A 12,803-nucleotide genomic window follows, 5' to 3' on the forward strand; every position below is an offset into this window, starting at 1 on the left:
TTCTCCAACATGCAACGAACATCCTTTCAAGTGTTTTTTAAAATCCAATTAGATCAGTGCATGGTTTTATCAGCTGCTCACAGGAAATCTGCTGCAGCCCCCAAAATGTATGGTGGTCATATCAGGCTCAGAGATACGGTCATGAAATAGAAAAAACTGAATATATCTGTTTTGTAGTTTGACGTTTCCTTTCTGTTTACAGGCAATGTAGGGAAACACACCAGATGTTGATGACTAAACCATGTTAATTCTATCAGGTGCACGATGATTCAGATTTCCCACCCACCCACCCAACCACTCCTGAATGAATGAATGGGTTTCTATGGTGACCTAAACTCTCAACTGGAGCACAAGCTGTGTTCACCTCATTACATCTGAGGCCCAAATGGCACCTTATTCCTTATATAGTGCACTACTTTTGACCAAAGCCCTACGAGCCCTCCCCTCCACAACGTTTACACAAGGACTCTCGTCTATCTATTGATGGATCCGAATGCAGCTGAAATATTTCGAAGGAGTTCCTTTTTAGAAAACCAGTTTGTTTACCACGATCAAATCAGTTCTGTAATACACCTCCCTCTCTTCCCCAGAAAACAGCATAGACCATTCAAACCATTACTGTAGCATGGAGGGAACCTGTCAGACCATTCAAACCATTACTGTAGCATGGAGGGAACCTGTCAGACCATTCAAACCATTACTGTAGCATGGAGGGAACCTGTCAGACCATTCAAACCATTACTGTAGCATGGAGGGAACCTGTCAGACCATTCAAACCATTACTGTAGCATGGAGGGAACCTGTCAGACCATTCAAACCATTACTGTAGCATGGAGGGAACCTGTCAGACCATTCAAACCATTACTGTAGCATGGAGGGAACCTGTCAGACCATTCAAACCATTACTGTAGCATGGAGGGAACCTGTCAGACCTCCAGCAGCTGTTACACCCTGTGTTCCAAATTGCACACTATTCCTTAAATAGTGCACTACTTTTGACCAGAGCATTATGGGTCCCCATGGTCAAAAGTAGTACACTATTTAATCTCTGGATTATGTTCTAAGGTCATGAAGGACTGTAAGTGCTATATCTCCACCCTATGTAAATGAGTTGAGTCAGGGTTCGCCAACTGGTGGTTTTATTTGGCCCACAAAGTTTTCTGAGCCCAAAACAATCAGCTCCAGGTGATTTTAATTTAAGAACTCTGTTCCCAAGTATTCCCACGTATAATAGAGAGAGATATATGTGATCATATACAAATGTAGGCAAGGTTTGAAATAATTATGTTTTAGTCAAATATTATATATGTTTGGGCTTCTTGCCATCACATTTGCAGTCTACAAATTATCTGTAATTATGTTCCGGCCCCCTGACCATCCGCTCAAGAAAAAAACGGCCCGTGGCTGAATCTAGTTGATGATCCCTAGGTTAAGTAAATATAATGTGCATATTTAGTGGCACTATATAATTAACAGAAGTGTAACATTTAGGTTACTGGCCCAATGGTCTTAACCACTAGGCTACCCGTGTAGCTCAGTTGGTAGAGCATGGCGCTTGCAACGCCAGGCTTGTGGGTTTGATTCCCACGGAGGGCCAGTATATAAAATAAAATAAATAATTGTATGCACTCACTAACTGTAAGTCGCTCTGGATAAGAGCGTCTGCTAAATGACTAAAATGTAAATGCTACCCAACGCCCAGCAGTATGAATGCTATGCATGGTCCTTTATACACATGCACTAATGTATCTGTAACAAAGTACACAACACCAAGTCCCACTATTCTTGATTGAATCTTCATTGTTAAACATCATCATATAATATTAAAAACAGCAACCCACCTAATGTACAATACAGTACTACACTTACATGCAAATTGCCCAACAGCCAGCTATGGCCAGGCCAACAAAACACAACAAGGAAAAGAAGCATCATTCACAACACAGTCTTGAACATTCTCCTGCCTTTTTCAAATAGATACACTTTCATTTACCAGTAGGCTACCTGTATTACTCTGTATTAATTTACCAGTAGGCTACCTGTATTATTCTGTATTAATTTACCAGAAGGCTACCTGTATTATTCTGTATTCATTTACCAGTAGGCTACCTGTATTATTCTGTATTCATTTACCAGTAGGCTACCTGTATTATTCTGTATTCATTTACCAGTAGGCTACCTGTATTATTCTGTATTTATTTACCAGTAGACTACCTGTATTATTCTGTATGCATTTACCAGAAGGCTACCTGTATTATTCTGTATTCATTTACCAGTAGGCTACCTGTATTATTCTGTATTCATTTACCAGTAGACTACCTGCATTATTCTGTATTATTTTACCAGTAGACTACCTGTATTATTCTGTATTCATTTACGAGTAGACTACCTGTATTATTCTGTATTAATTTACCAGAAGGCTACCTGTATTATTCTGTATTCATTTACCATAAGTCTACCTGTATTATTCTGTATTAATTTACCAGTAGGCTACCTGTATTATTCTGTATTAATTTACCAGTAGACTACCTGTATTATTCTGTATTCATTTACCAGTAGGATACCTGTATTATTCTGTATTAATTTACCAGTAGGCTACCTGTATTATTCTGTATTCATTTACCAGTAGACTACCTGTATTATTCTGTATTCATTTACCAGTAGGCTACCTGTATTATTCTGTATTCATTTACCAGTAGGCTACCTGTATTATTCTGTATTCATTTACCAGTAGGCTACCTGTATTATTCTGTATTCATTAACCAGTAGGCTACCTGTATTATTCTGTATTCATTTACCAGTAGGCTACCTGTATTATTCTGTATTCATTAACCAGTAGGCTACCTGTATTATTCTGTATTCATTTACCAGTAGACTACTTGTATTATTCTGTATTAATTTACCAGTAGGCTACCTGTATTATTCTGTATTCATTTGAATCTTTCACAAGAAAATACACAACATGCAAAAACACTGGCAGCTGTCGTCTTCGTCATCTTTGTTTTTGAAGATTGGACAGAAAGATGGCTGTTGTGGATACATCAGAGTGAGGGGAAGGATCAGTTATGGCTGTTCTGGATACATCAGAGTGAGGGGAAGGATCAGTTATGGCTGTTGTGGATACATCAGAGTGAGGGGAAGGATCAGTTATGGCTGTTCTGGATACATCAGAGTGAGGGGAAGGATCAGTTATGGCTGTTGTGGATACATCAGAGTGAGGGGAAGGATCAGTTATGGCTGTTCTGGATACATCAGAGTGAGGGGAAGGATCAGTAGTAGAGGTATTCTCTTCTCTGTATGATGAAGAAAGGTACTAGGCCTTTTTGGGCTTCATTCCCAGGCACAGTGCTAGCTCATTCCTCTGGATCTTTCCATCTTTGTTGACGTCACAGTGTCCCAGCAGCACTGCCCTCAGTTTGTCCAGCTCTGGACCAGTGATGCTGGGCTGGATGGAAGATCAACAGTTAAAAGGCATTAGTAGTGAAACTATATTTGTATAGATGTATTTTATGTTGCACAAAATTGCTCTTCCGGGACAATAAAGATCTATTGAATGTGTGGGCTAAAGTTAATATATTCTGTAAGTTCCTTGAGGGCAAGAGGTGATGGTCAAGGAGCATTTCATCTGTTGTTGATGGATACAGAGAACACTTGACACAATAGATGTCCTTAGGGCCAGCCAGGATAGAGAACACTGGACACAATATATGTCCTTAGGACCAGCCAGGACAGAGAACACTGGACACAATATATGTCCTTAGGACCAGCCAGGACAGAGAACACTGGACACAATATATGTCCTTAGGACCAGCCAGGACAGAGAACACTGGACACAATATATGTCCTTAGGACCAGCCAGGACAGAGAACACTGGACACAATATATGTCCTTAGGACCAGCCAGGACAGAGAACACTGGACACAATATATGTCCTTAGGACCAGCCAGGACAGAGAACACTGGACACAATATATGTCCTTAGGACCAGCCAGGACAGAGAACACTGGACACAATATATGTCCTTAGGACCAGCCAGGACAGAGATGTATCAGATAGAAGTATGTCCATGACAAGGACATACACAATAGGTATCATACAGGAGCATGTTTAAGACTGACTCAAAGATATACAATACAATAGAATAATACAATAGATACTTTATTGTCCATTCGTTTGAACGAAAATGTGTCTTCTACCTTTCCCAACACCATATTGTCCCATGTTATTACAAACACATGACTTTCACAAAGACATACAGTCGATTATAATAGGAACATGTTTGTGGCACATTCATAAAGACATAGTCTGATATTCTTCCCCACAACTTACCCTGACCAGTTCCATCATGTCTTTTACAAAGCCATCCACCTCTGGACCTTCCAAAGCTCCGGTGTTACTCTGACCAATGGAGAAGAGAGAACATAGAACATAGAACATATTAAAAGAGCATCATGCCAACATTCTAATCTCTCTTCTCTGAATGCAGACCAAACATCCTTGTTTTGCAACTCATATTTAATTTACAGGCCACATAGAGGAAGCAGTCGCCCTGCAAATCAAATCCAACATCTCAGCCCCAAGGTACTCTGTCTATACTCACAACATCATAGTGGTTGAATATTTTGTCAAAGTCTCTCTTTCTGTCTTCTTGACTGAAGGCCTGTAAACAGAGTAAATTATGTTAGTTTCATCTTCCATTTCCTAAGAAGATTTAGCAGAAGACTGTAATGAGCATTAGGAGAACACATCAACTGAACTCACATCCATTTTGAACTGTAGCATGAAGTTCTCTTCTAGAGCCAGGATCCTAAAGGAAAACATTAAATGAACAACAGTTTGATCAAGCAAAACAGCACAGTCAGAAAAGGTATTGGTACTACAGTATTCAGAATTGTACTACGGTCAATCAGAAGTACCTGGCCAAATCGTTCAGATCCAAGCGACCGTCCTTATTTTTGTCAAAAATGTTCATCTGTAAGAAAAATGGAATTGATGCATAATAAAACATGTGCAATTTTGGTTCAAGAAAGACCAATGGAGATATTAAATATATTTGGCGATTACTGGTTTTCCTGCTTAAAAAAGACAACTAAACATGTTTGTCAATGGTTTAGATCTGAGTACAAATCAACAAATGTAGACGCAGGTTTTAGTGTTTTTCATCATACTGGAGGCAGCTCTGCAGAGTGGTCACTAGCTGGCACAGCCACAAAGTCATTAAACCTAACCCTAACCTTAACCACACCACTAAGCCTAACCCTAACCTTAACCACACCACTAAGCCTAATGCCTAACCCTAACCTTAACCACACTGCTAAGCCTAAACCTAACCTTAACCACACTGCTAAGCCTAATGCCTAACCCTAACCTTAACCACACCACTAAGCCTAATACCTAACCCTAACCTTAACCACACCACTAAACCTAATGCCTAACCCTAACCACACTGCTAAGCCTAATGCCTAACCCTAACCTTAACCACACCACTAAGCCTAATGCCTAACCCTAACCTTAACCACACCACTAAGCCTAATGCCTAACCCTAACCTTAACCACACTGCTAAGCCTAATGCCTAACCCTAACCTTAACCACACCACTAAGCCTAATGCCTAACCCTAACCTTAACCACACCACTAAGCCTAATGCCTAACCCTAACCTTAACCACACTGCTAAGCCTAACCCTAACCTTATCCACACTGCTAAGCCTAATACCTAACCCTAACTTTAACCACACTGCTAAGCCTATTGCCTAACCCTAACCTTAACCACACTGCTAAGCCTAACCCTAACCTTATCCACACTGCTAAGCCTAATACCTAACCCTAACCTTAACCACACTGCTAAGCCTAATACCTAACCCTAACCTTAACCACACTGCTATGCCTAATACCTAACCTTAACCACACTGCTAAGCCTAATGCCTAACCCTAACCTTAACCACACTGCTAAGCCTAATGCCTAACCCTAACCTTAACCACACCGCTAAGCCTAATGCCTAACCCTAACCTTAACCACACCACTAAACCTAATCCCTAACCCTAACCTTAACCACAATGCTAAGCCTAATACCTAACCATAACCTTAACCACACCGCTAAGCCTAATGCCTAACCCTAACCTTAACCCCACTGCTAAGCCTAACCCTAACCCTAACCACACTGCTAAGCCTAATACCTAACCCTAACCTTAACCACACTGCTAAGCCTAATACCTAACCGTAACCTTAACCACACTGCTAAGCCTAATACCTAACCCTAACCTTAACCACACTGCTAAGCCTAATGCCTAACCCTAACCACACCGCTAAGCCTAATGCCTAACCCTAACCTTAACCACACCGCTAAGCCTAATCCCTAACCCTAACCTTAACCACACTGCTAAGCCTAATACCTAACCCTAACCTTAACCACACCGCTAAGCCTAATGCCTAACCCTAACCTTAACCACACTGCTACGCCTAACCCTAACCTTAACCACACTGCTAAGCCTAATACCTAACCCTAACCTTAACCACACTACTAAGCCTAATACCTAACCCTAACCTTAACCACACTGCTAAGCCTAATCCCTAACCCTAACCTTAACCACACTGCTAAACCTAATACCTAACCCTAACCTTAACCACACCGCTAAGCCTAATGCCTAACCCTAACCTTAACCACACTGCTACGCCTAACCCTAACCTTAACCACACTGCTAAGCCTAATACCTAACCCTAACCTTAACCACACTACTAAGCCTAATACCTAACCCTAACCTTAACCACACTGCTAAGCCTAATCCCTAACCCTAACCTTAACCACACTGCTAAGCCTAATACCTAACCCTAACCTTAACCACACCGCTAAGCCTAATGCCTAACCCTAACCTTAACCACACTGCTACGCCTAACCCTAACCTTAACCACACTGCTAAGCCTAATACCTAACCCTAACCTTAACCACACTGCTAAGCCTAATACCTAACCCTAACCTTAACCACACTGCTAAGCCTAATGCCTAACCCTAACCTTGACCACACTGCTACGCCTAACCCTAACCACACTGCTAAGCCTAATGCCTAACCCTATCCTTAAAGGCACATTTTTGTTTTCATACATTTTTACAATATAGCCAATTTCGACTTTGCAGCTGGACTATCTAAGGGGGAATCTCTCAGCTCTGCCTCCGAGGCAAGACTCATGACTATAAACGTCAACCTGCCATTTTGACAGCCACTCTCTTTTGAAAATGAATATCATAGACAGGTTAGAAGTCCTCTAACGAGAACGAGGTGATGCCAGACCAGGCCAGGGTGAGAGACAGACAGAGTGAATTGGTATGAGAGGTGTGACAGTCTCCCGCCAGACACTGGTAATCTAATATCTCAGTCTGTTAGATGAGATTGATTAATACAGCTGGACAAGAGTGATCTGTCACAGTCCCAAATGACACCCTATTCCCTATATAGTGTATTACTTTTGACCAGAGCCCATAGGGAATAGGGTGGCATTTGGGACGCATCCCCCTGTCTGATGAACTGGAGAGAGAGACCCCACCTGGCTGCAGGATGAAGCCATTTTCTCCTAAATGGGAATCTGAGTCAGGGAAGTCCATTTAAAGTTAGAGCAAACGTTACAACGTTTTCAGAGAATGGAACAGGCCTCTGGGTATAGATAGATTGGAAAGACCAGTCGGTGACAGTATATCGCGATTCATATTTGACAGGAGTCTGGGCACAAGCCACATACATATTGAACATCCCGAAGTTCCTGTACATTCTATACACGGCGGGAAAAGTTGGTTGAAATGATGTTTGGTTGAAAATCTGATTGTAATGACGTCACATACAGTGGGGGGAAAAAGTATTTAGTCAGCCACCAATTGTGCAAGTTCTCCCACTTAAAAAGATGAGAGAGGCCTGTAATTTTCATCATAGGTACACGTCAACTGTGACAGACAAAATGAGGAACATTGTAGGATTTTTTATGAATTTATTTGCAAATTATGGTGGAAAATAAGTATTTGGTCACCTACAAACAAGCAAGATTTCTGGCTCTCACAGACCTGTAACTTCTTCTTTAAGAGGCTCCTCTGTCCTCCACTCGTTATCTGTATAAATGGCACCTGTTTGAACTTGTTATCAGTATAAAAGACACCTGTCCACAACCTCAAACAGTCACACTCCAAACTCCACTATGGCCAAGACCAAAGAGCTGTCAAAGGACACCAAAAACAAAATTGTAGACCTGCACCAGGCTGGGAAGACTGAATCTGCAATAGGTAAGCAGCTTGGTTTGAAGAAATCAACTGTGGGAGCAATTATTAGGAAATGGAAGACATACAAGACCACTGATAATCTCCCTCGATCTGGGGCTCCACGCAAGATCTCACCCCGTGGGGTCAAAATGATCACAAGAACGGTGAGCAAAAATCCCAGAACCACACGGGGGACCTAGTGAATGACCTGCAGAGAGCTGGGACCAAAGTAACAAAGCCTACCATCAGTAACACACTATGCCGCCAGGGACTCAAATCCTGCAGTGCCAGACGTGTCCCCCTGCTTAAGCCAGTACATGTCCAGGCCTGTCTGAAGTTTGCTAGAGTGCATTTGGATGATCCAGAAGAGGATTGGGAGAATGTCATATGGTCAGATGAAACCAAAATAGAACTTTTTGGTAAAAACTCAACTCGTCGTGTTTGTAGGACAAAGAATGCTGAGTTGCATCCAAAGAACACCATACCTACTGTGAAGCATGGGGGTGGAAACATCATGCTTTGGGGCTGTTTTTCTGCAAAGGGACCAGGACGACTGATCCGTGTAAAGGAAAGAATGAATGGGGCCATGTATCGTGAGATTTTGAGTGAAAACCTCCTTCCATCAGCAAGGGCATTGAAGATGAAACGTGGCTGGGTCTTTCAGCATGACAATGATCCCAAACACACCGCCCGGGCAACGAAGGAGTGGCTTCGTAAGAAGCATTTCAAGGTCCTGGAGTGGCCTAGCCAGTCTCCAGCTCTCAACCCCATAGAAAATCTTTGGAGGGAGTTGAAAGTCTGTGTTGCCCAGCGACAGCCCCAAAACATCACTGCTCTAGAGGAGATCTGCATGGCGGAATGGGCCAAAATACCAGCAACAGTGTGTGAAAACCTTGTGAAGACTTACAGAAAACGTTTGACCTGTGTCATTGCCAACAAAGGGTATATAACAAAGTATTGAGAAACTTTTGATATTGACCAAATACTTATTTTCCACCATAATTTGCAAATAAATTCATAAAAAATCCTACAATGTGGTTTTCTGGAATTTTTTTCCTCATTTTGTCTGTCATAGTTGACGTGTACCTATGATGAAAATTACAGGCCTCTCTCATCTTTTTAAGTGGGAGAACTTGCACAATTGGTGGCTGACTAAATACCTTTTTTCCCCACTGTATTTGCCTGCTGAATCTATACCACGTTCAGTGACCTGAAAGGCACTCTGAAAGAGCCAAGAATAAAGTTAGTTTGGCCTGCATTAATGGTTCTAGAGACTGATGACTGCATTAGGTTGATTAGACGTAGTGCTTGAGTTATCTTCTTTTACACACACTGGAGAGAGATACTGTAAATCAGTGGGTAAGAGACTATAAAGACTGTGTGTCATGGCCAAAAGGGAAAGAAAGCATCCCAAGACTGGCAACAGGAACTAAGAGGATATCTTTAGTACAGGCCCTATCTTCCTCCAGGAACCAAGAGGATATCTTTAGTACAGGCCCTATCTTCCTCCAGGAACCAAGATGATATCTTTAGTACAGGCCCTATCTTCCTCCAGGAACCAAGAGGATATCTTTAGTACAGCTTCCTCCAGGAACTAAGAAGATATCTTTAGTACAGGCCCTATGTCCCTCCAGGAACCAAGAGGATATCTTTAGTAAAGCTTCCTCCAGGAACCAAGATGATAACTTTAGTACAGCTTCCTCCAGGAACCAAGAGGATATCTTTAGTACAGCTTCCTCCAGGAACCAAGAGGATATCTTTAGTACAGCTTCCTCCAGGAACCAAGAGGATAACTTTAGTACAGCTTCCTCCAGGAACCAAGAGGATAACTTTAGTACAGCTTTCTCCAGGAACCAAGAGGATATCTTTAGTAAAGCTTCCTCCAGGAACCAAGAGGATATCTTTAGTACAGCTTCCTCCAGGAACCAAGAGGATATCTTTAGTACAGCTTCCTCCAGGAACCAAGATGATATCTTTAGTACAGGCCCTATGTCCCTCCAGGAACCAAGAGGATGTATTTAGTACCTCCAGGAACCAAGAGGAACACATTTCCAGCGTTTGTTTTGAAATAGTATTTATTAATTATGAAATTATGAAAAATATTAATAACATTCCACCAATGAGGCCAATAGGGGGCGATTTGGTCATTTGACTGCAGGAAAGGCCTACGAGACTGTTGTTTTACCATTGCGTCTGTGTACTCATCCAGTTTGCTGGAGGACACAGCCTTCCCGTGCTGCTGGAACAAGTCCTTCAGGAAACCCTGTTAACAAAGAAGGAGAGACGAGATAAAAAAGGGCATGGTTTATTGGTTTATTTCCTGATTCACTGAAATCAGATCTAACATGGTTTGATAAATATAAAGAAACTGAGAATTGTTTAAAGAGAAATGCAGAAGGTTCCCCACTGCTCAGCTGCAACCTCCAAGGCCACTACTGAAGATTTCCCTTTTGTAAGGAGGTTTCCTTCTGTTTATTTAACTCTACACCTCCACCTAAACCTTCACCTTCACAAAGTACACTCTTAGGAAAAAGGGTTCCAAAAGGGTTCTTCGGCTGTCCCCGTAGGAGAACCATTTTTGGTTCCATGTAGAACCATTTTTGGTTCCAGGTAGAACCCTTTTTGGTTTACATGGAGCCCAAAAGGGTTCTACTTGCAACCAAAAAGGGTTCTTCAAAGGGTTCTCCTATGGGGACAGCCGAAGAACCCTTTAAGGTTCTAGATAGCACCTTTTTTTGTAAGAGTGTAGAGTGAAGGAGGCTGGGGAAGGATGCGGTCTCTGTAGAGTGAAGGAGGCTGGGGAAGAATGAGGTCTCAGTAGAGTGAAGGAGGCTGGGGAAGACTGAGGTCTCAGTAGAGTGAAGGAGGCTGGGGAAGGATGAGGTCTCTGTAGAGTGAAGGAGGCTGGGGAAGACTGAGGTCTCAGTAGAGTGAAGGAGGCTGGGGAAGACTGAAGTCTCAGTAGAGTGAAGGAGGCTGGGGAAGACTGAGGTCTCAGTAGAGTGAAGGAGGCTGGGGAAGGATGAGGTCTCTGTAGAGTGAAGGAGGCTGGGGAAGACTGAGGTCTCAGTAGAGTGAAGGAGGCTGGGGAAGACTGAGGTCTCAGTAGAGTGAAGGAGGCTGGGGAAGACTGAGGTCTCAGTAGAGTGAAGGAGGCTGGGGAAGGATGAGGTCTCTATAGAGTGAAGGAGGCTGGGGAAGACTGAGGTCTCAGTAGAGTGAAGGAGGCTGGGGAAGGATGAGGTCTCTATAGAGTGAAGGAGGCTGGGGAAGGATGAGGTCTCAGTAGAGTGAAGGAGGCTGGGGAAGGATGAGGTCTCTATAGAGTGAAGGAGGCTGGGGAAGACTGAGGTCTCAGTAGAGTGAAGGAGGCTGGGGAAGGATGAGGTCTCTATAGAGTGAAGGAGGCGGTGGAAGGATGAGGTGTTCTGTAGAGTGAAGGAGGCTGGGGAAGACTGAGGTCTCAGTAGAGTGAAGGAGGCTGGGGAATGTGAGGTCTCTGTAGAGTGAAGGAGGCTGGGGAGACAGAGGTCTGTAGAGTGAAGGAGGCTGGGGAGACTGATAGAATAATAGATTGTGTAATCGCTCTCTCTTTTCGTTCCCTCTGTCCTTCTTTTCTTTCTTGAACACAACTTCCACATTCATTCCATATCTCACAGAGAAATCAGTGACAACACTGAGGTATCCCCCTTATGTGTCTTGTTTGGTCAGTGGTGATTCTGTGTGTAGGAGTGGGAGTTCAACAACATCACTTTCTGTGTGTAGGAGTGGGAGTTCAACAACATCACCTTCTGTGTGTAGGAGTGAGAGTTCAACAACATCACCTTCTGTGTGTAGGAGTGGAGTTAAACAACACTACCTTCTGTGTGTAGGAGTGGGAGTTAAACAACACTACCTTCTGTGTGTAGGAGTGGGAGTTAAACAACACTACCTTCTGTGTGTAGGAGTGGGAGTTAAACAACATTACCTTCTGTGTGTAGGAGTGGAGTTAAACAACACTACCTTCTGTGTGTAGGAGTGGGAGTTAAACAACACTACCTTCTGTGTGTAGGAGTCGGAGTTAAACAACATTACCTTCTGTGTGTAGGAGTGGAGTTAAACAACATTACCTTCTGTGTGTAGGAGTGGAGTTAAACAACATTACCTTCTGTGTGTAGGAGTGGAGTTAAACAACACTACCTTCTGTGTGTAGGATTGGGAGTTAAACAACATTACCTTCTGTGTGTAGGAGTGGAGTTAAACAACATTACCTTCTGTGTGTAGGAGTGGAGTTAAACAACATTACCTTCTGTGTGTAGGAGTGGGAGTTAAACAACATTACCTTCAGCTCTACAGCTGATATGTATCCACTGCTGTCAGCATCATACTTTCTCCAGATCTACAAAGACAAGAAGGACAATCAGTTACTACTGCTGTAAATACAAATACCTGCCACCAATGACTTTAGTAAGCATTAAGGTGCTTATCCAGGTGAGGTGATGCTGAGTTCTTTGTCTTCTTCAGAGTTACTGTGATAGCCACACCAAAAAACATAGAACAAGGAACTGCGAACATACTTTCCGTAAA

General features: G+C 42.7%; 1 protein-coding gene across 2 annotated transcripts in view; it reads right to left on the bottom strand.

Moving 5' to 3' along the window:
- Positions 1 to 1,780: 1,780 nt before the first annotated feature.
- LOC121542753 (secretagogin) overlaps positions 1,781 to 12,803 on the bottom strand; it is a 17,767-nt gene continuing 6,744 nt past the window's right edge. The window contains exons 5-11 of one of the 2 annotated variants that reach the window (XM_041852281.2): positions 12,559 to 12,615; positions 10,423 to 10,500; positions 4,916 to 4,971; positions 4,761 to 4,806; positions 4,600 to 4,659; positions 4,329 to 4,397; positions 1,781 to 3,445 (exon numbers count right to left, since the gene is read on the bottom strand). In XM_041852281.2, the coding sequence (XP_041708215.1) occupies positions 3,314 to 3,445; positions 4,329 to 4,397; positions 4,600 to 4,659; positions 4,761 to 4,806; positions 4,916 to 4,971; positions 10,423 to 10,500; positions 12,559 to 12,615 (498 nt within the window). In that variant the 3' untranslated portion in view covers positions 1,781 to 3,313. The remainder of the gene's footprint in view (positions 3,446 to 4,328; positions 4,398 to 4,599; positions 4,660 to 4,760; positions 4,807 to 4,915; positions 4,972 to 10,422; positions 10,501 to 12,558; positions 12,616 to 12,803) is intronic. The other variant, XM_041852282.2, reaches the window with a different exon arrangement.

The sequence above is a fragment of the Coregonus clupeaformis genome, unplaced genomic scaffold, assembly GCF_020615455.1.
Source record: "Coregonus clupeaformis isolate EN_2021a unplaced genomic scaffold, ASM2061545v1 scaf0146, whole genome shotgun sequence".
NCBI classification, from domain to species: domain Eukaryota; kingdom Metazoa; phylum Chordata; class Actinopteri; order Salmoniformes; family Salmonidae; genus Coregonus; species Coregonus clupeaformis.